General features: G+C 35.2%; 2 protein-coding genes across 3 annotated transcripts; one reads left to right on the top strand and one right to left on the bottom strand.

Moving 5' to 3' along the window:
- The first annotated feature begins 1,741 nt into the window (after positions 1–1,741).
- On the top strand, positions 1,742–12,192 carry LOC142641452 (chloride channel protein CLC-f). The gene is made up of 8 exons (XM_075815890.1): positions 1,742–2,802; positions 3,742–3,936; positions 5,456–5,910; positions 6,033–6,137; positions 6,760–6,963; positions 7,138–7,350; positions 7,681–7,913; positions 11,502–12,192. Exons 1-8 carry the CDS (start codon positions 1,977–1,979, stop codon positions 11,581–11,583), a joined length of 2,313 nt encoding a protein of 770 aa, XP_075672005.1. The 5' UTR covers positions 1,742–1,976; the 3' UTR covers positions 11,584–12,192.
- A 1,234-nt stretch (positions 12,193–13,426) lies between these two features.
- Positions 13,427–17,986, bottom strand: LOC142641454 (putative WRKY transcription factor 2). 2 transcript variants are annotated; one of them, XM_075815891.1, is made up of 6 exons: positions 17,697–17,986; positions 16,412–16,996; positions 15,573–15,761; positions 14,534–15,399; positions 14,281–14,439; positions 13,427–14,177 (listed from the first exon to the last, which is right to left on the bottom strand). In XM_075815891.1, exons 2-6 carry the CDS (start codon positions 16,883–16,885, stop codon positions 13,601–13,603), a joined length of 2,265 nt encoding a protein of 754 aa, XP_075672006.1. In that variant the 5' UTR covers positions 16,886–16,996; positions 17,697–17,986; the 3' UTR covers positions 13,427–13,600. The 2 variants fall into 2 exon arrangements, with proteins under 2 accessions (XP_075672006.1, XP_075672007.1); XM_075815892.1 differs by having other exon boundaries at positions 16,412–16,953; positions 17,697–17,963.
- Between the last annotated feature and the right edge of the window lie 3,580 nt (positions 17,987–21,566).

The following is a 21,566-nucleotide window of genomic DNA, read 5'->3' as shown; positions in this document are numbered from 1 at the left end:
CAGTAACATCCTGCCACTTAGGATTTGTTGTAAAAATGTTGTAAAAATATTATAGACATATCATTTCTTTATTACTTATTACAAGTGTTGTGTTTGTAGCATGGTTGCGTGGTCACATGGTCCGCAACTAAAGCTCCCAACACGTGGAGTAGTTTGTTTTCTTTCCACCCACTTTGATGCGTGTTTTGATAAATGTCAACGCGCATTGCCACGTCATCATTTTATTTATTTATTTTTATTGTTCAACGTTGGGAATTACCTACCCATAATAATAAATGAATTAATAAAAAGTAAAGCCCAATATATTTACTTGCACAGTGACAGTACAACAACGCTTTAAGTAGTAGGATGATTAGGTTCAAAGGGACAAATCCTAATCATTGTATATAATAATTAGCAAGTTATCCATGTAAATGCATAAATATATTTAAAATTAAACACAGCTTTTATTATAAAAAATATAAATTATTAAAAAAATAGCATATAACACATGCATGTTTATGTATAAATACATTTAAAATTAAACACAATTTTTACTATTAAAATATAAATAATTATTCAATTTTTTTTAAATGTAAGCATAATTAGTCGCATATTATAATTCTTACTTAAATTTAATATTGCTTATAATCTCTAATTTTTAATAAGATAGATTGTGTGGTGATCTTTATTATGCAGTGATTTTTATTGAATATATGTGATTAGTTTTTTTTTTAATTTAAAATTTATAGTTCATTAATATTAGATTCTTAATATTATGCACTTATTAACTCATTTAACACAAAAATTTAAAATTTTAAAAAAATAATTATAGTGTAGTCTCCATATAAATTTAAATATGAGACAAAATTAGATTCTAATTTTAAGTTCTAATTAAACATTCTGTAAGATTTATATATATATATTTATATATATATATATAGTAATTACAATGCAGGGAGTTGCTTCCCTTCCTACAGAAAAAGAGATGGTTAATATTGTGGAGTGAGTCGAAGGTCAGGTATGTTTGTTTGGACAAAAAAGAAGCTAACTTTTGTGCAAACCAACAATGCACGGTCCCGGAACGGAGGAATTGCTAATAAAATAATTAAGAATAATAATAATTTTGCTTCCAATAAATGCATCTCCTATTTTCTGTTTGGTCCACTGATAACCCAAAAAAATTAAAAAAAAATGGAAAACAGGTGGGGTGGGGGTAAGAAAACGAGGCAAAGAAAGAAAGAAAGGAAGAAAGAGGATGATTTAGTTTTAGCAGTAAAGTGAGAATCTAAACTTATATTTTTATATTTTAAACAATATTACATCTATTTTTACATATATTTTTATTTATATATATTTTAAAAAATTATACAAAAAATAAAAATATCCTATATCAAAGTACTCTGCTAAACACCTTAAATATTGGGAGAGGGATTCTTGAAAGTGGTCTCAATAAATATTAAATATATATGTATGTTGGGACAATAAATGCATCTCCTATTTTTTGTTTGGTCCACTAATAACCCAAAAAAATAAAAAAATGGAAAACAGGTGGGGTGTGGGGAAGAAAACGAGGCAAAGAAAGAAAGAGTAGGATTTAGTTTGAGCAGTAAAGTGAGTAATCTAAATTTATATTTTTTATTTTAAACAATATTATATTTTTATATTTTAAATAATATTATATATATATATATATATTTTATATATATTTAAAAAAATTATAAAAAATATAAATAACCCCTCTCAAACTACTTTGCTAAACACACTAAATATTGGGAGAGGAATCCTTGAAAGTGGTCTCAATAAATATTAAATATAAATGTATGTTGGGACAAAAAATTAAAAAAGAAATCTCAGAAAAGATGGCATCTTGATCTCGTCTCAGCAAACTCCTCAATTTTTGTTTCATTGAAAGAAAGAAAGAAAAAGTATATATGATATGATATGATTTGATTGCTCCCTCCCTCCCCCAATGACTTAGAAAGAAAAGAAAGAAAATGTCAGGAGTTGTAGTAGGAGAAGAAGAGTACAGTGATGAAACTCATCTTCTCAGATCAACCAACGACCACCATGATGAAGGCGTCGTAGTCGTCCTCGACATCGAACAACAGCAACCATACTCATCTCCCTCCTCCTCTTCTTCTTCTTCCAAACCTCGTCGCCACAGTTTCAAGCGCCTCCTTGATAGAACCATTAATTCTACTTCTACTTCTTCTTTTAGAGATAGAGACAGAGACAGAGACAGAGACAGAGACAGAGATCCTGTTGTTTCGGATCCTAGCGACGATGCGGTTCTAACCGACGCTGGTGCACCTCCCGAATGGGTTCTACTCCTCTTGGGTTGCCTCCTGGGCCTCGCCACGGGTCTCTTCGTCGCCGCTTTCAACAAAGGTGTCCACGTCATCCACGAATGGGCCTGGGCCGGCACTCCCAGCGAAGGTGCCGCTTGGCTCCGATTGCAGCGTCTCGCCGACACCTGGCATCGGATTCTCTTGATTCCTGTCACCGGCGGTGTTATCGTTGGGATGATGCATGGCTTGCTTGAGATTTTGGACCAAATCAGACACTCCAATTCCTCCTCCTCCACCAAATCCAAATCCCAATCCCAAAGGCAAGGTTTTGATTTCGTTGCTGCTGTTTTCCCTACTATTAAGGCAATTCAAGCTGCTGTCACTTTAGGCACTGGTTGTTCTCTGGGTCCTGAGGGTCCAAGCGTCGATATTGGCACATCCTGTGCTAAGGGTTTCTCTGTTATGATGGATAATAGCAGTGATAGGGAATTGGCTCTTCTTGCTGCTGGCGCTGCTGCTGGCATTGCTTCTGGTATTCTTCATTCCTTTTCCATTTCTTTTGTTTTATTATGAATGGATATGCCAACACCCTTGTACCAACTTCAAATCTTTCTTTCCTCACCCATTGTAACTATCAATCAAATTATCAGTGGATACAATTTAGGGCAATTGGGAACTTAGTTTCTTTATTATGAATGGGATCCAATATAGAGCAATCATGAATTTTGTCACTTTATTATGAATGGATACAATTTAAAAGATCCAAGTAAACCTTTAGTTAACTTTCATCTTTACTAACATGAGAAGCAAAGAGTTCAAAGAAGGCAAGGTCTGTACGATTATTGCTCTAGGAAAATTGAGCTGTGGAGCTTTAAGCATTAAAACTTTTGTGATATAGAGCTTTGACTAAGAATCTCTTTACCGTTCTGAGTGTTTGGAAAATTTATAGTGAATAGTGCTCTAGAGATCTGAATTTCTAAAGCATGTGCACTAGTTCAATTTTCCTAAAAGCTCTAACTTTCAGCTTTTCTGTGTAAAATTTTTAAGAGTATAAAGCTCTTTTTAGTGGGTTACCATACACTTCATTTTTAGCTCTTAAATTTCTGTAAGGCCCTACTCAACACAGAGCTAGACAGAGCCTTTGGCAATTAGCTTTGCCAACAAGTTAGGGTAAGTGTAACTTTGAATCTTTTTGGAGGCTTTAGGGATTAAATTGAGACGTTTGGTAGTTAAAGGACAAACATAAACTCAGACTGACACATGATTTAAGGACCAACTGGTAGTTTGGCCTACAATTTATCTACTAGAAATTTATGTAATTAGGGGTGCAATCAGTGTAATCTTGGTACATGCAAGTTTAGTGCAACATTTTTTCTTTTGAGTAGATACCATATAAGGTTTCTGCGTATAATTCCATGTTTTCGTGTTATAACTTAAATGGTTAACACTCTTTTAAAATTCTTTCTGCCAGGTTTTAATGCAGCAGTTGCTGGTTGTTTCTTCGCGATTGAAACTGTGTTAAGGTCTAACAAAGCAGAGAACTCTCCTCCATTTACAACTGCAATGATAATATTGGCCTCTGTCATCTCATCAACTGTATCAAATGTTTCACTTGGGACGCAATCAGCTTTCTCAGTGCCTGCATATGATTTGAAATCTGCTGCTGGTTAGATAATCACACCCTCATTTTTTACCCTCCTCTTAGTATACACTTGCTTATATATGCATGTGAGTTTTCTACAGGTGTTTTTCTGAAAGGAGAAGCATAAGTATTTGCTCTGTGTTTTCATTTTTTTTTTATTAGGATGAATACACAGTTATTCTTATCCAGAGAAAAGAAACGGTGTGGGGGGGGACCTAGCTTGACTTGAACAATAAACCTTGTTTTCAGGATTCACTAGAGATTCAGTCAAAGAACTTAAAGTTCTTCCCAAAAAAAAAAGCATTAGAAGTTACTCTAGATTCCATTCCTTTTAATATGATATTTGTACATGTAGGCTATTCCTGTTTGTGTATCCGTATTCTACTTTTTGCTTCTTCCATTATCCCTTTATGAATTGTTACTGATATGGACATCTTCATATAAAATTGGGTGTGGTGCAAATGCTGCTGCCTCAAGATGTCACGTAGGTGTAGCTAAACCTTTTATAGTCTCTTTCAAATTTTGGTTCATGCTAAGAAGCATTTTGGTCACTTTTGTTTCGTTATTTAAGAACTTCTGATATTTCTTTAGAGCAGTGTTTCTAACTTTACATGAAGCAACATGCTGCCTTTGCATTTGTATATTATCGTGTTTAAGTGTACGTGTATGTGTGCATGGATTTCATTGTTATGCGAATAAAAAAATTCTGATAGTTCCAGGAAGTTTGTCATTTAGGGTGCTAGGTACTATAAAGTAACTATTCTTATAAAAATCCAATATGAATAGTTATATAAAATAAAAATAAAAATCCAATAAAGTAACATGGGTACTAGGAAAGATAAAACAATGAGTGAACATATCCACTTGAAGGTGGTGGGGGTGTACCTACCGAAAAAAGATTTACTGAAGTTGCTTCATATGGTTTTATGATGTGTAACAGAGATCAATATATGCCCGAATAAGAAAAAATGATTTGATTCAATTTGAAGTTGTTAAATTACCGATTGTTTTAAAAGCTTAAGCTATTAGGAAATGTTGAATTTAATCATTTAACCATAGTTCCAACACTCCATCTTGTGCGGGCCTAAACTCCCCCTTGATAAAAGGGGCCCAACATGTGGGATTTTTAATATTTTAAATGGGAGGTAGAATAAATATAAGGATTGAACTTAAGATCTTTTGCTTTGATACCATGATAAATTATCGATTGTCCCAAAAGCTTAAGTTATTAGGAAATGATGAATTTAATCATTTAAACATAGTTCTAACAGAAGTAAAGGGTAGGGAGGCAATAATGAAAAAAAAAAGGGCTGAGTAGTAGAGAAGCACGAGATAAATAGACATGTGATAGAGAATATTAACTTCTCTAGAATAGATTGGCTGAAAGAGGATACATCATTTAGCTTTTCCCAATTACTCCTGTCCTATTTTGTTTGTCCACCTTTCCCTTTTGAGATGTCCCATAATATATACTACTTTCCAAAATCCATGCCCACAATTATATGACATTGCACGCATGTCTAACTTTTGTATTGCCTTGCAGAACTACCTTTGTACCTGATATTGGGCATGCTATGCGGTGTTGTCAGTGTAGTCTTCACTCGCTTGGTTACTTGGTTCACAAATTTCTTTGACTTCATCAAAGAAAAATTTGGTGTTCCTACTGTTGTGTGCCCTGCTTTAGGTGGTTTAGGAGCTGGAATAATAGCTCTTAAGTATCCTGGAATACTGTACTGGGGTTTCACCAATGTTGAAGAGATTCTACGTACTGGGAAGTCTGCTTCAGCTCCTGGAATCTGGCTGTTAACTCAATTATCAGCAGCCAAAGTTGTGGCCACAGCTCTGTGCAAGGGGTCTGGACTTGTAGGTGGACTTTATGCACCAAGTTTGATGATTGGTGCTGCTGTTGGTGCTGTATTTGGTGGCTTAGCTGCAGAACTTATCAATTCAGCAATTCCGGGAAATGCCGCTGTTGCCCAGCCACAGGCATATGCTCTGGTAAAATTTTCCTTCATAACTGGCTCATTTTAACTCAGCAAGTATTAACTGCACTTTTTCTCACTCCCTCTTACAATTGATTCTGTGAAAATTGATTCAATACTTTCTAACATGTATTGCAGGTAGGAATGGCTGCTACATTAGCTTCTGTTTGTTCAGTACCCTTGACATCAGTCCTCCTCCTGTTTGAGCTGACAAAAGATTACAGGATATTGCTTCCTCTCATGGTAATTCTTGCTTGATAGTTACTGCATATATAATAGGTCTAAAAGGTAGCATAGTATTAACCATTTCACCTCAAGGAAATGTTAGCTGCTTTTGCTTTCTCAACTAGATTGTAATTCTCAGAATTTGGTGGTTAAATACTTTGGCTTTAGTTAATTACAGTCCATCACACATTTCTTCAGTATGCTGCATTCTGAAAATGCGTTACTGTTTTTTTCTCCAATGTTGTCAGACAGCGTATCACCCTACATTTATTTTGACATTTTGGCCTGAGAAAAATCCATTGCTCTTTCAAAGCAAAGTAGAGTATAATAAATTCTCCAAAAGTACTCCTTTAATTCTTGCAACTACTCCAGTTCTGAAACAGTAAGCGATGGCATAACAGCCATATGAAGATAATATTATGCAAAGCTCTGGTAGCTTGAAATGGAAGTCTTCTTCTCCTTCTTATATGAAGATATAGAATTCTCCATATCTTTCTGCAATATTGGGATTTAGGCTCTATTGTTTCTTTATTGTTGTTGATGAGTAGATTTCATTACTTTGGGTATTATTGTAATATGGATGTCTGCAATTTTATAATGCTTAAATTTTACCCTCTGTTCCTGTGAATTTTGCAATTAGGGCGCTGTTGGATTAGCAATATGGGTTCCCTCTGTGACAAACCAGGCCAAGGACAGTAAAGCATCTGATGCACGGAGTTCAGTGAGAGGTTATGCTTCTCTTTCACTTGCTGATGACAAAGATGATGGAGGTGATTTAGAACTTTCTGTTATAGAAAATGGTGCAGATATTGAGGCATTGGATAAGCTTCTGGAAAAACTGGAGGTATAATTATTTTTCCTTTCTCAACTGATATTTGAATTTGCTGTTTTATCTTTTTTTCATCAACGCTGTTTCTTATTGTAATGTTACACCTATATATATATATATATATATATATATATATATTGCCTTCTATTTTTAACCTAACAGCATTAGTTTTACATCCCTAATTGTCAGGTTTCTCAGGCCATGTCAAAGAGTTGTGTGAAGGTTTCCTTGGAAATAACCTTGAAGGAGGCAAGAGATCGTATGGATGATAACCAGCAAACTTGTGTACTGGTGGTTGATGAGGAAGGCCTTTTAGAGGGAATACTAACATGTGGTGACATTAGGCGGTATCTTTCTAAGAAGTCTAGTGATGATGCCAAAAGTGATTCAAGACATTTGGATGTATGTAATATGAAACTGTCTTTGTTGTTCTAAATTGTCATATTAATTTATTTAATTAGCTCATATGCGTCTCTCTCTCTCGCATGTGCACACACACAGGCGTACTCAGAGTCGTTTTCAATTTGTGCTAAATGGTCAAAGTTCAATTCCTATTGAAGCATTTGTTGTTGTTGTTATTATTATTTTTTCCTTCAAAATTTCTCATCATGGCTATATTTTGTGATGTATATATATTTTTTCTTTCTACTTTTAAGATAAATTTCTAGTTTTAATTAATTAATTAATTTTTTTACAATTTCTTTTTGATGCGCATTGCCAAATTCTTTGCAGGTGAGTGCATGTCTTGTTTCCTCTGTTTGTACTCGAGGTTTAAGCTATCGTGGGCGAGAGCGTGGACTGTTAACCTGTTATCCGGACACCAATTTGGCATTTGCCAAGGAGCTAATGGAGGCCAAGGGCATCAAGCAGCTGCCTGTGGTTAAGCGCAGTGTGGAATCCAACAAAGAAAGGAAGCGAAGGATTATTGCTCTTCTTCATTATGATTCAATCTGGAACTGTCTCAGGTTCTCATTGATTTCATAGTCTGTCTTCTATGATTATATCCTTGTTCCTATACTACATTTGATGCCTCATCCTGCTCTTAAATTATGATAACTAACAATGTTGCATTTATCTCATTCTTGATGAGATTTTTTATTTTGTTTCTCAAAAGAAAAAAAAGAAAAAAAAAGAAAAAAGAAGTCTCTGGTGCTTTCCTAGCTCTTAGAGGTAACAATTTTTTGTCAAGAGACGGTGAAAGTAGATGATTGAGTGTATTAAAGTCATATAACTAGAAACATATATAAAAAAAATTTCCCCTTCTTTTTTCCTTCGTTCCGATCAAACAATAGTAACCAACCAAACAGTTTCAACCAAATGATAGTAACTAGAAACCCAATTAACTGTTGGCATAGTCTGACCTTTCAAACTAATGTGTCTTGCATAGCCCATACTATTGGATCAATGGGTTCATTTTCAGTCCAATCATTCAATTTTGACATATAACAATACAATGGCAACGATAACAACTAACCATTTTTCCTATCTCTTTTCGTTCTCTCAACTTGAATTAAATCACTCATTGTTACCTATCAAAAAAAAATCAAATCACTCATTCTCACTAGTGAATTAATCGCTCTCCTTTGCATATGGTGAAACCATCGCAAACGATTCTCTCTTATCGTTTCATAAATAGGAGCCACCCTCATCTTTATGCTGATTTATTCATTTAGCATTCTATATTTCTTTGTATTCCACTTATTTACCTTAACTTCCTCCTTTCATCTGTGCTCATTTTATGAACATATTGCTTGATTTGTGGGGTTTTCATGGGTTATAAGACCCTTGAATTTTTTTAAAATGCCACGTGTCTCACATTTGGCTTAAAATTGGAGAGTGGGAGGATTTTTTTTTTTTTTGATAAGTAATAAGTTTTATTGATATCAAAATAGGATCGCCCTAGTACACAGAGAGTGTACAAGGGGTCAAAAACTCAAAGACAAAAATTACAAGAATCAAGGAAATCAAAATAAGAAGGGAATGATTGGTTTTGCATAACAACCAATCAATCCAATAAAGTGTTAAAGAAAAATGACTTGAGGTCTGGTATGGATCTCTCAATATCCTCAAAACACCTACTATTTCTCTCTCTCCAAAGACACCACATTAAGAAATGGGGTACAATTGACCAAATAAAACCATTTCGATGACAACCAAACCTGCCTTGCCAACACTCTAAGAGCCCCAAAACAGATTGAGGCATAACCCAGCTTACTCCAAATAAACCCAAAACCATAGCCCACAGGTCCATAGCAACCAGACAATGAAGGAAGAGATGGTCAACTGATTCACCATTACACTTGCACATGTAACACCAATCCAATATCCAAACCTTCCTTTTTCTTAAATTGTTAATTGTCAAGCATTTCCCTAAAGCAGCAGTCCAAACAAAGAAAGCTACTCAAGAAGGAATCTTCTGTTTCCAAATGTTTTTCCAAGGAAAATAGAAATCAGTAGAGCCCACTAAAATTCTATAATAATCATTAACCTTAAACCCCTTATCTCTACTAGGCTTCCAACACATCTTATCCTCACCAAACCCCCTTATTGAAGAACCATATATGGTATCCAAGAAGCTTGACATAGCCTCTAATTCCCGAGCATGCACACCCCTAAAGAAACTGATATCCCAAACAAGGATGCCATTGGTGTACTTCATAAGTGCAGCCACACTAGCCTCCTTATCCCTGCAAAATCTAAATAACTCAGGATAACTGACTGCAAGGGATGTCTCACCACACCAACGGTCTTGCCAAAACTTCACCTTAGACCATCAAGTTTTACAATTCCTTCATCTTTGTTTCTATTTATACTAAACTTGCACTGCATGTACTCTATTTTAGTCTTGATTAACTTGGAGTCATTAGATTCTAAAGCATCCCTCCAAATCTCCAACTATCAATGTCTTGTTTCATCACTAAAACTTTATTTTCTACAACAACAAAAAATACCAAGAAACTTCTTGAATTGATAAACTCATCCATAACCAATGAAAAATGCAAACAAATATGGACTTAATGCTAATCCTTAATACAAACCTATTGTGGTATAAAATTTGCTTGTGATGCCCCCACCTGTTCTCACCCTAGTCATAGAATTGTCTTACTTATCCTAAATCAGCTTAATATCTTTTAGAGGGACTCTTGTTTTCTAGAACCTACAGCCTCTCTACCCTATCATAGCCTTTGTTTAAATCAAAATAAAAATATTTTTATGGGCTTCTCTTTATTCCTTCATTAGATGTCTTAGTATGAAAATAGCTTCTGTTGCCAGTTTGTCTGGCATAAAACCAAATTGATTATCCAATATTGTTGCTTGTGTCTTAACCTATGTTCTATAACCCTCCTAAATTTTCTTAGTGTTACTCATAAACTTAATTTCATGGTAATTTGTATATTTTTGAATATCTCCTTTGTTTTTGTAAATAAGTATTGAAGTGCTTTTCTTCCATTTATTAGGTGTTTTGTTGTTATAGATCATATAGAAGAGGTTTGTCAACCATCCTACACCTGCATTACCTAAGCACTTCCAAATGTCAATGGGAATTTCAATATGCCTTATGGCTTTTCCCATTTTCATCCTCAAAGCATTATTTACCATGGTTGTAATAAAACTTCGAATAAACTTACAATTTCTAACCTCCTTTAGATTATTCAGTTTGCTTAAATTTTTTATATATCTTCCATTTAAAAGTTTTATCAAAATAAATCTTCCATCTCTCTTTAATCTTCTTCTTTATTACATTTTGCACCATTCAAGTCTCTTGTTTTCTTTCGGTTGTCCTAGCATGTTTTATAGTTATAGATATATATCTCTTGTTAATTTATCTTTCGCATGAATGTACTCATTCCACTCCCAAGTGGTCCAAGTCTCCTTAGTTGACTCTACGTCCTTCAGATTCTCTAAGTACTTTTTTTTTTATAAGTACTAAGTACTTCTTTAGCTACTCTTCTAATACAACAAGCCATTTCATTGATGCTACTTTTTAGATTGCAACCTCATGTGATTTTCTTTGATGCAAATTATGTTGATAAATTCTCTGTTATGCCCATTTCCTAAAATTTACACAGGTCATTTGATGATATAGATCATTGATGCTTGGAACTGAAATCATCCAAATTATATATTCCAAATATTTTAAATAATGTTTCCTTGTTCTCTAGTATAATGGCCACTTATTTTGGGCCCCATGCATGATGGGTCCAATACGAGGTGAATATTTTTTGTAGGACCTAGTGGCCGCCTCCAGCCTGTTGTTCACATTAGTTGGTTTCTTGTGTATATAACTTTGATGGGTTCATCTAGAGCTGGGATCTGGGAATGAAATGAGCATGTGTGCATTATATCCTCCCACGATGTTAAAATAGAAAATTTTGGGGAGCAATAGATTCCAAATGGTCTTTCATTGCTACTTAGTTATATCTCTATTTATGGTGCCGTTAGGGTGAGTGAAGATTCTAATGTTGTTCTTTATTCCATGACTCATGATTTTTGCATCTAGGTTAACTTAGATTGTTTGCTTTACTTGAGGTTGATATCTTTTGCGTGTGCAGAGAGGAGATTAATCGCAGAAATTCCATATATCAGCATAGAAAAGAGAACAATCAAGAGGTGCTGGTTACTAATGGTCATTGATGGGGTCATACAATTGATTGTCAGAGTTCCTTCAACTGCCCCTGCAAAAGAAAAGTTAAAAGTTGGAAGTGAGACCAGGGCCATCATTTTTGTTTTGCTGGTTTTGGGCCTCCTAAGTCAGTGATAACCAAATATATATTCGCTAGTCTCTAACTTTGGGGGCCTCTGTGTAATATAGAATTAGCGCTTTGTACATGCAAATTTCTATTACAATTCATATATCTCAATGAAAAAGAAGAAGAGAAAATCTATTACAATTCGTGTCAGAAATGTAACTTGAGTGAAAAGAATAGGAAGCACAGTTTGAGTTAAATTTAAAAGCAAGTACTGAAGCAAGCGAAAATTGGCCGACTTAAAGGCTGCTGTGGAAGACATTCCAACTATAATTTAGGCTTATATATTGGACTAGAGGATTGTGGACTGCCCATGCTCATTACAAGGCGTTTTCAATTAGTTTTGAGGTTCATGATGTATGAATTTCATTCATAGTAGAATATAATTATATATCAAAGTTGTGTATGTCTGTTCTTTGTTACTCATTTAGGATCTGAGACTTTTCTGCTGTCTGCAAACTGCAATAAAAAGATTTTTCTTTCCTCTCTTTTCAAATTTTCCCTCTGTTTTGTTTTGTTTGTTTTTTTTTTTTTTTTTTTTTTCGTTTTTAGTCTCGAGCACAGTTGGGAAGTCTTGTAAAATGTTTACTAAAATGCAAATGAGAGATAAAGCCATGCAAGTGTTTTTGTGTGACAATAACAATAATCTAAAGTACGAAACAATCGCGTTTGTAGAAATCTTCGTGACAAAATTGATGATAAAAACACTGTTAGTTTGTGGAAGCTTGTAAGACTTGCCTGCTCATTATTGACAAAGACAAATTAACATGGTTTTGGGTATTCTTCGTCATTGATGCCTCTATATTAACATGGTTGATCCCTTGTATTTGTGTGCTTGTGCAAGCACTGGTATGTGTCTCTCTCACTAAACAAAATCAGCCATAGCAATTGGGACGTCTAAAGTCAGTAGAAGAGAAGAAGCGGCCTATAGCTTGAGCTTCATCCGTAGTCTACAATTTTTTTCTTTATATATTATCACTTGTTTCAAAATTTTAAATTGAAAGGAAATAGCAAATATACAAAACATGAACACTAACATACAGTTACTGTTCATGTGCAAATGATTTTTTTTCTCTCTCCCCTTCATCTTGCTCTCTGATCTGTCTTCTTCTCACAACAAAGAAAGAAAGAAGTGGGTGGGGCCATGTGGGTAGTGGTTTGTTTGATTTAATAAAAAATTAAAGAAATATTATTATTTAGATAAAATAAATAATAGAATAAATAAACTGATGTGAGTGTTTTGTAAAAGTGAGTGTAAAATAGAAAAAAATATTTTTTTTCTTACAAGATAGACAAGAATTTTGCACGGATTAATGCGGTTGCTCATTAGACACTGGGTTTGCTCTTATTAGATACTGATGAGATATATAAAACCATTACTCCAGCTTCCATTTCAATGGAGTGGAAGATGCAGGGTTCCAAAGGAAAAATCTAGTACTAGGGATTTTAAAAGCCTGTGACAAGCGTTATCAAACAACATATATAGTTTCAGGTTTTGATTGTACAGTATTCTTGGTTGCTGTAAGTCTGTAACACGCAATAGCAGTTGTTTCAGCCTTGGTTCACGTTGTGAAGGACTTGGGACTTCCAATGTGAAAAGTACTACTTTTAATTACACAATCTTTATAGGAACATGCTACTGCTCCATTTTCTATCATGCACAAGTTCACGCAAGATTACAGATATGATAATCAATTTGCATGTCCTAACAATGTTGTAGTGGAGGAAAATGTAGTAAAAAAAGATACAGATATATATATTTAGCAAGGTTTGGATGACAATGTCACTTATAAAAATTAAAGAATCAAGATGTAAATGGATCACTAATTGAAAATGACCATATATGCATATATATAGAAAAGTAAACGTTCCTACTTTCCCATAGAAAAATAGAAATGAGAAATTTACATCTGAGGCCCAAGTGGCAGCCTACTCATAAATTGTTGGTACACCGATGAACCATTAGACAGGTTCAGACCAGGCTCAGACATAGGCTCCACCTTGGGTTCTCCTTTTGGCAACATGAAACCCATTTCATTCACCTGGCGTTGTTGCTGTGCCATGTATGGATGAACAGGCATTACAGGGAGCTTGGCTTGGCCAGGACCCAACCCAGCCATTGCTAGATTGGCCAGGCCTGGTTGATTCATTCCAAACGAGTAGCCATGGGAAGGCCCCATCTGCTGCCTTGCGGGTAGGTTGAATGATCCGAGTGAAGCAGGCCTTTCAAACCTTGCCATGCCTGGGTGAACTTGTGATGGCTCGGGCCTGTGAACATGAGCTTGAACTGCGGCAGCAGCAGAAGCTTGGGCAGGTACTGCACTAGAGGTGCCAGAATTTACATGACTGCTATTGCGAGCTGCAGGAACATCATGATTGTGCTTTCCCTCATAAGTGGTGATCACTGACTTAAGATCATGTGATGCCCTCTCCACATGCTTCCTTACTGTGCAACCTGCACTGGTGCACTTGTAGTAACTCCTGCATAAACAAAATGTCCCCATCTTTTCAGTTTTGCAATGAGAGTAACTGAGAGGACAAAGAAAATAAATAAGATAAGCTCGCAGTGATTATTATTAACAACCTTGGATTTGGATTTCCTTTCACAACTTTCTGACCATACTTGCGCCAACGATATCCATCATCAAGGATGTCTACCTCACTGGTTGTCTGGACCACAACTCTAGGTTCACGAATAGCTCTAGTGGCTCCACTCATTTCTGTTGCATAAGCTTCAATTTTCCTGGAACATATAAACAAGATTTGTATTCGTTTCATGGTGATCTCAATATTTGAAACAACATATCATTCAGAAAAGAATAGAAATATGTAGCAACCTTCTCTTAGACTCGGATTCATCTCCTTCACCATCATAACCTAATGACACACTGCCATGAGTCCCCCGGTCATCTTCGTCTTCATCATTGGAAAAAGTAGATGATGCATCCACTGCATCACCTGATTCAAAGTGAGTACCATTCTGAGCCTGCACAGAGGCAGATTGGTACTCAGGGCCCACAGATGCTGATGATGTCACCTCAAGGTTGTCATGCCTCCAATCAGAAGCCCCAGCAACAACCCCCTTTTGTGTACTTGCCCAAACTGGTTCACCATCAGCAGCACTCTGCGGCACAGCTTGTTCAGGGATATCTAGTTGCATGTCCGCAAGTGGGTTACCAGAACCAATGGCTGATCGCCGATTTGGGGGAGGTTTAGGGTGGTTATGAGCCCCCTTGTAGATGATCTCTGTTATGTGGCCCTCATGAGATCGTTCTACTTTCTTTTTAACCGGACAATTTGAATGCGTGCACTTGTAATAACTGCGTGGATATTCACTTCCTTTTACTTGTTTTTGTCCATATTTTCTCCAATTATATCCATCCTCAGATGGTGCACCACCACCACCTGCAGCCATGGGATCTCCATTGCCTCTTTGATCTGCTTCTTCATCTGGTTGCTCATCAAGTGGTGGAGAATTTTCGACAATACCACCAACAGCATCAAAGGCTCTTTGATCTGCTGAGATAGTATTAGCCCCATTATCCTTTTCAGTAGATGATCGAGAGAAGTCTGCCTGAACATGGAGGTTGCTTCTATTCTGTGTTTGAACTTTGGTAGGTTCTGCACTTTGAATAGAATTCTCTGACTGAACAGAAACCTCAATTCTTGGAAAGGATTGTTGAGGAAGAGTGGCTGGTGTCATCTGTACAAGATGAGTGTTATTAGCAAGATGAGAATAAATTACCACTCACTCCCTATGCATCATCAAGTGCAGAGGACTCCTGAGTGATGAGCACTTATATGAATCATATCCGATGTGTGTGCATGCATTAAAATTGAATGTTCCAGTAAGTACAATTTGTATAGTATAATTACTTTGCTTGAAGTGCCGAAAAAGAAAGAGGTGCCCGGTTCTGGCATAGGCCTGAAAGCAAACGATGAGGTATTGATATCTTCAAAAAGACTATCTTTACTTTTATCAGGTGCCTCTGGCATCAATGTCAAGCTCCTACTGTCAACATTTGAAACAAATGGGAATTTTCCAGTTGTTGGAGATGGCTGTGCCTGTAGTTTGACAGGTTCAGAAGGACACATCAGGCAGAGCAACATCAACAGAACTAGTATTCTGCCTTCAATGTAATGATTTGGCAATCGCCAGAGACTCAATCTTAATCAAAATTCATGTTAGCAAAAACAAAGACATTAAGCAGATATTATAATAACCATTAATTCGAATCTACTTGTCTTATTGCAAAGGATAATGACTCAGCAAAGTTACCAATATATAAATATATAAATAAAAGATAATGACTGAGCAAAGTGAGCTTCAACATTCAAAACTCATGTTAACCCATTTTCTAATGACAGAAGCCATAGCATTTTCAATTATCTTCTCTCTCTTAATCTGCTATAACTATTTAACTGTCAGTAGAAATTGGTCATAAAAATCTTCTTTCAGCAATGAACGGTTTATCATAGCTTAGCAAGTAAGAAAGTGTATATGACCAATATATTTCTAACTCAGTCAAAAGTAGAGTTGAAAACAGCATGGATGAATTCCACTCCTAGGCGCCTAACGCATAATAAAATTTATAATATGCAATTTAGCATATACCATTATAGCCTGATGCAATGTCCTTATATTCTATACATTACCAAGAAAATGAACCAAACAGTATTTAAAAACCAAAAAGGTTAAAAAATCTTAAGCTTACCAGAGAATTGGAAAGGAAAACAGGAGAATCTAGCAGCAGTGTAGTGGGACTGAGACCAGGAGGTATTGTTATGTAAGGAGAACGGTTGTCAGAACTCAAAGACAGGTCAGCTGATCTAATGCTTTCTGTATTCAACCTGGGGGCATTAAATCCAGCTCTGGCTGCCATCCTTTCAACAAGGCCACCACGTGAGCCAGACTTTTGCTCAGAAAATGAACCAAATTCAGTGAGTTTATCACTAGAAAGACAGCCTTGTAGTGTACCATTGTTGTTTACAGCTCTATTTCCTGACACCATTTGGTCTGGAGGTCGTCCCAGAAAGAGTCCTTCACTTCTATTACTGCTGGGAGGTTCTGAGACCAATGGTCTGGACCCAATATCCTCACCTAACATTGCAGAGAAAAACGTTCTTGTGCTTGGACTTGGAGGCACCCAATCTCCAATTATAGCAACATTGTCATCAATCCCAGCCATGCACAAGTTCAAAACCGGGACTACCAACAACAAAAATTGAGGTCTAAGGTTGCACCCAGATGGAATTCCTGAGTTCAAAATTGGGGTCTAAACAAATTTAGCCCAATTATTCTGAAATGGCATAAAAAGCTATATTAACAGACAATTCAGTCAAAGAAGAAATGGGCTTCCTTTACGTTAATTGCAGAGAAAATGAACAAAAAGAAAGAAAGGAAAAAAAGAAAATCTGGTTTGCACATTATATGCAATCTAAGAGAGCAAAAAACGACCACTTCCAGAAAATTAAGAATTAAGAAGAAAGATAAAAACTTGTTCTTTGTCTGAAAACTGGGGATTATAAAATAACATTCTAAGACAACATTCATTAACAAAATCATAGGTATCTTTATCCACAAACGAAAATGGATTGCAGACGAGAAAATTTTCCATCTTTGTGTCCAGCTTTTCAGTTTGCGCAAGGTTAAAAAAAAAGAATCAAAATTCGAAGAAGATCCATAAGAGAAACATAATTTGATAAATTAAACAAAACCCAAATATATTAGATCCTAAAAGCACACTAAGATCTAATAAGATAAACAAACTCCACAATCAAAACCCAACAATTGCAAAGACTGCAATAGTTAACATTTATTAATAAATTAAAAAAAAAAAAAAGACAAGATAAGATAAGATATTGATTGCATAAGATCAGACAAAAATTTCCCGAATTTGAAAATTAAGAGACACATACATAACCCCAAAAAAAAAAAAAAAAACTAAAGTGAAAGAGAGAGAGATAGGAGATAATGATGAAATGAATAAAAATGATTACCTGAATGATTATAGACTCAAATTAAGTGTGTAATATATGTATTTATGTGAAGGAATACTCAGCCACCTTCAGCTTCACCACCACCACTACTACACAACACAGACTCAGACTCAACCCCCCTTTAGTCCCTAACTGTCTTGACCTGACCAATTGTCCAGACCCAGACCCAGACCCAGACCCCCACTAATTTCTTTTTTCCATTTTTTGTTTTTGTTTTTCTCTTTCTCTTTCTCTCTCAAATCTTCTAGCTTTCAGTCTCTATGTTTCTGTTTCAGTTTGATTTTTGGCCCAATTTGATAATGATGATTTTCTTCCAGAATAATTACAAAAAGAGAGATATAATATAATATAATATTATATTGATTAGTATTTTATTATTATAATAATAAAGACAAAAGGGGTGGGGGAGTTGGGAGGGAAAGGAAAAGAAAGGAGAGGAAAGGAAAGAAAAAAAAAAAGAAGGAAAAAAGGGAGGGTGATTGTGTAATGTGCTGTGTGCAGTGATAGTGGTGGTGGTGGTGGACCGGAAATTTGATGGAATCTTTGAAAGACAAAAAGAGAGAGAACAAAAAAGAAAAGGAAAAAACAAAAGCTTTATTAAACAATGCTTTTTTTCACACAAGGATTCTAATTTTTCTTCGCCTCTGCTTTGCCTCTTTGATTGATTTCCATCTCCTAATTATTATTCCCTCTCTTTTGAACTCAACCCAACCCTTTCCTTCCCTTTTCTTTTTAACTCCACCCCAATCACATCTCCTCCAACTACTAGTTCATCATCTAACTGCTTCATCTTTATTTTACGGCTAAGATTTTATTTTCTTCCTTTGACAGTGTGTACTCAATTACATCACCACACTATAACCTCTACATTTTTAATATTTAATCTAAATTATAAATTAGATCAATTTCAAAAAAAAAAAAAAAAAAAAATCTTCTAGGTAGTTCATACAATTTCTTAAACTAATGACGTGTTTGATTGTGCTAGAAAATGCATTTTTTTTTTTTTTTTTGGGTGGGTAAATTGGAAAATAGTTGTACAGCTGGGGTGTCAAAAGTCTAGGAGAGCATAATAGCTGCGAACACCTGTACCCTTCAAATGTGAAGGATGTTACAACCACCAACTATTTGCTTCTCTGCCTTGTTTTACCATTTTGGGTTGTGCCTAAGCTACTACCTATTATTATATATTGTTCTTCCAATTTTGGCATTCACAAATTGACACATTCAGTTTAGTTGTACACTACACTATTTTTACGTAACAATAACCAGTTAATGACTTCAGAAGTGTCTATCTATGACTTCAGTTATATCTTTCATCAATGAACTTGTATCACTTTCAATCTAATAAGTTAATGACGGTTTAGTAGATTTTGTGGTATATATTTGTGTTAGAATCTTATTCATTTTCTTTTGTGTGTATGCTTGTTAATTTCCATATATATAAAGCTAATTGTAACAGTTTGGACTGGATGGTAATCCATGAATTGCAAGTGTTTCGGACTAGAAACCATTTTGTTATCAATAGTATGAAGTTCATCCAACAAACATGAAAATGAAAATTAAATGCAACTGATATTATGTAGTCTTTTTCATTTTTATCTAATGTCAAAAATTGTGTAAAAGGAAAACTATGTTTGTATTCATGGAGCGACCTAGATCCTTAGATCTGTATCTTTAGTTCTAAAATTAAATTTAATTATGTAATTGCATTGGCCAATAATGCGCAATTTTCTTTTCAAGAAAAATTAAGTACAAGAGTCACGATAATAAATGCCTTAGTGCAAGCCTTAAAGATAAAATTTTAGAATGATTTTATCTTCTACCTCTATAGGGAGTTGATCCACTTTTCAAAAGAATTGAATTTATTATTATTATTATTATTATTATTTACTTTTGTTATTTTTTCAATATTGGAGAAACTCCTTCTAAGCATCCTAAGCGGTTGGCAAAGATGCCCGTTAAAAAAGCCTAAATTCAATCATGTGGTTCATTTGGTCAAATGCAGCCACATTACTTTTTTTTTTTTTTTGAGAATAATGCAACCACATTACTTAATTTACAGTTTTTGTCAATTTTATAAATTAAGTTGCATTTAATACTCCATTAAACAATATTATTATTATTATTAAATCAAATTATTTGTATATATCAAGAAAAGCGGACACAAGCACAACAAATTTATACTACTAGCCAATGAAATTATTTACACAAATATTTTTCTTTATCAAAAGTGTGCATTACAGCTCACAATTAATGGGTTCCAGTCAGCTCAATTGGTAAAGTCTTTGATAATTGTATAAGAGATTTGGGATTTAATACCTGCCTACACCAAAACTGATTGGTGTCTTGGTCTGATAATAAAGAGCTATTATCAAGAGCGGACGTCATATGTTGAAACTCTCTCAAAAAAAAAAAAAACTCACAATTAAATATTAAGTATTTCTCTTAAGTTATGCCCCTAGGGGCATTTGTAGATGGAACTCTAAATTTAATTTAGTTGAAATATGTTATCATGTGAAAAAAAGAGAGCATCTTCCAGCACTGTAGGTTCACAAAGTGTCCACAATCCACATTTATTAGTTTAAAGAATTTTGGGGTAGATAGAATTAAAAAACGAGGTAGTGAATGAAGTTAAAAAAGAAATTAGGGGGTGAGGACAGAGCATTAAGACAGTTTACATAGTGGATGATCGGAGCCCCCAAAGATCATAGAATGGTACTGACCCACCACAAGTCAAGATTCTTAAGTGTCACCGCTTTATTAATTAGTCTTTAGTCTCTAGTCTACACTTAGTTTTTAGACTTGAGAGAGGGAATCAAGCAATTACAAAAGACCTTCATGAGAAGCTTCCAAATATGGTGAGGTTATTATTATTTTGCTACTTGGAAACCTATGACTTTAGTTACATGGTTGAAACTTGAATGGATCCAATATACCATAAACTAGCTATATAGCTCCAACATATATATACATATGTTTGTAACTTTTACACGAATTTTAGAGCTTGTTTAGTTTAGGCTTGTTTTGAGTGATATTACTGGAAACTCATAACTCAGTGATGAAAAAACGTGGGATCTACATAATTTTTTTTGTTTGGCTTGATTTTCTAATCTTGTTTTCATCACTCAAACTCAAAAATTTTGAGTGAAAGTGATGAAAACAGAAAACACCAAATTGGTGTTTTCAATTTCTGAGATACATAACTCAGTGACAGGATTGTAAATTTTTGACCGCTATGGGACCTAGAACTTCTGTGTTGTCCCATCTGTTCACTAGAAACGTTTGATATTACCGTTGCAAACAACCACAACACCATCACAACAAACCCACCACCGAAACACCAAATCAACCGATTCAAGCCACGTTGACCAAACGCTGACCCATAACCCAATCTCCACTATAACACCACCGAAACACCAATTCAAGCCACACCGTGACCCATAACCCAATCTTCACCGTAACCCAGCCCCAAAAACCTAATCTCAAATCCGATCTCCACTATAACCTAGCCCTAAAAACCCGATCAACCCACCATCACCAATTCGAACCCACCACTGAAACAACCCGCCACTTTAAACCCAATAACCACCGGTTCAAACCAACCAAAAACAGCTGAGAAAGAAACAGAGAAGAGAGAAAAAAAAAATCAAATGCAGATTGAAGAGGGGAGAGACAAAGAAAGCTGATAAAGAAACTGAGAAGAGTGGAAAAAAAAAAATTCAAATATAGAGTAAAGAGGGGAGAGATAGAGAAAGAGAGATAGACAAGAAAATTTGATAGGAAAGAGGGAGAGTCAGAGAAATGAAAGGTGAGAAGTAAAGGAGGAAGATTTTTTTTGTTAATGGGACGCGGGTAGCAACAATAGCATCA

The sequence above is a fragment of the Castanea sativa genome, chromosome 6, assembly GCF_040712315.1.
Source record: "Castanea sativa cultivar Marrone di Chiusa Pesio chromosome 6, ASM4071231v1".
Taxonomy (NCBI): Eukaryota; Viridiplantae; Streptophyta; class Magnoliopsida; order Fagales; family Fagaceae; genus Castanea; species Castanea sativa.
This window is presented reverse-complemented; position numbering and strand designations above follow the sequence as displayed.

Excerpts from the sequence above, each read along its gene's own strand:
- LOC142641454 (XM_075815891.1), bottom strand. The coding sequence starts at position 16,885 with ATGGCTGGGATTGATGACAATGTTGCTATAATTGGAGATTGGGTGCCT. Across the intron at positions 15,762-16,411 it reads TTTTCCTTTCCAATTCTCTG|GCACAGCCATCTCCAACAAC; the intron begins GTAAGCTTAAGA and ends GTCAAACTACAG. Across the intron at positions 14,178-14,280 it reads AAAGGAAATCCAAATCCAAG|GAGTTACTACAAGTGCACCA; the intron begins GTTGTTAATAAT and ends TTGTTTATGCAG.
- LOC142641452 (XM_075815890.1), top strand. The coding sequence starts at position 1,977 with ATGTCAGGAGTTGTAGTAGGAGAAGAAGAGTACAGTGATGAAACTCAT. Across the intron at positions 6,138-6,759 it reads GGATATTGCTTCCTCTCATG|GGCGCTGTTGGATTAGCAAT; the intron begins GTAATTCTTGCT and ends TTTTGCAATTAG. Across the intron at positions 7,914-11,501 it reads TCAATCTGGAACTGTCTCAG|AGAGGAGATTAATCGCAGAA; the intron begins GTTCTCATTGAT and ends TTGCGTGTGCAG.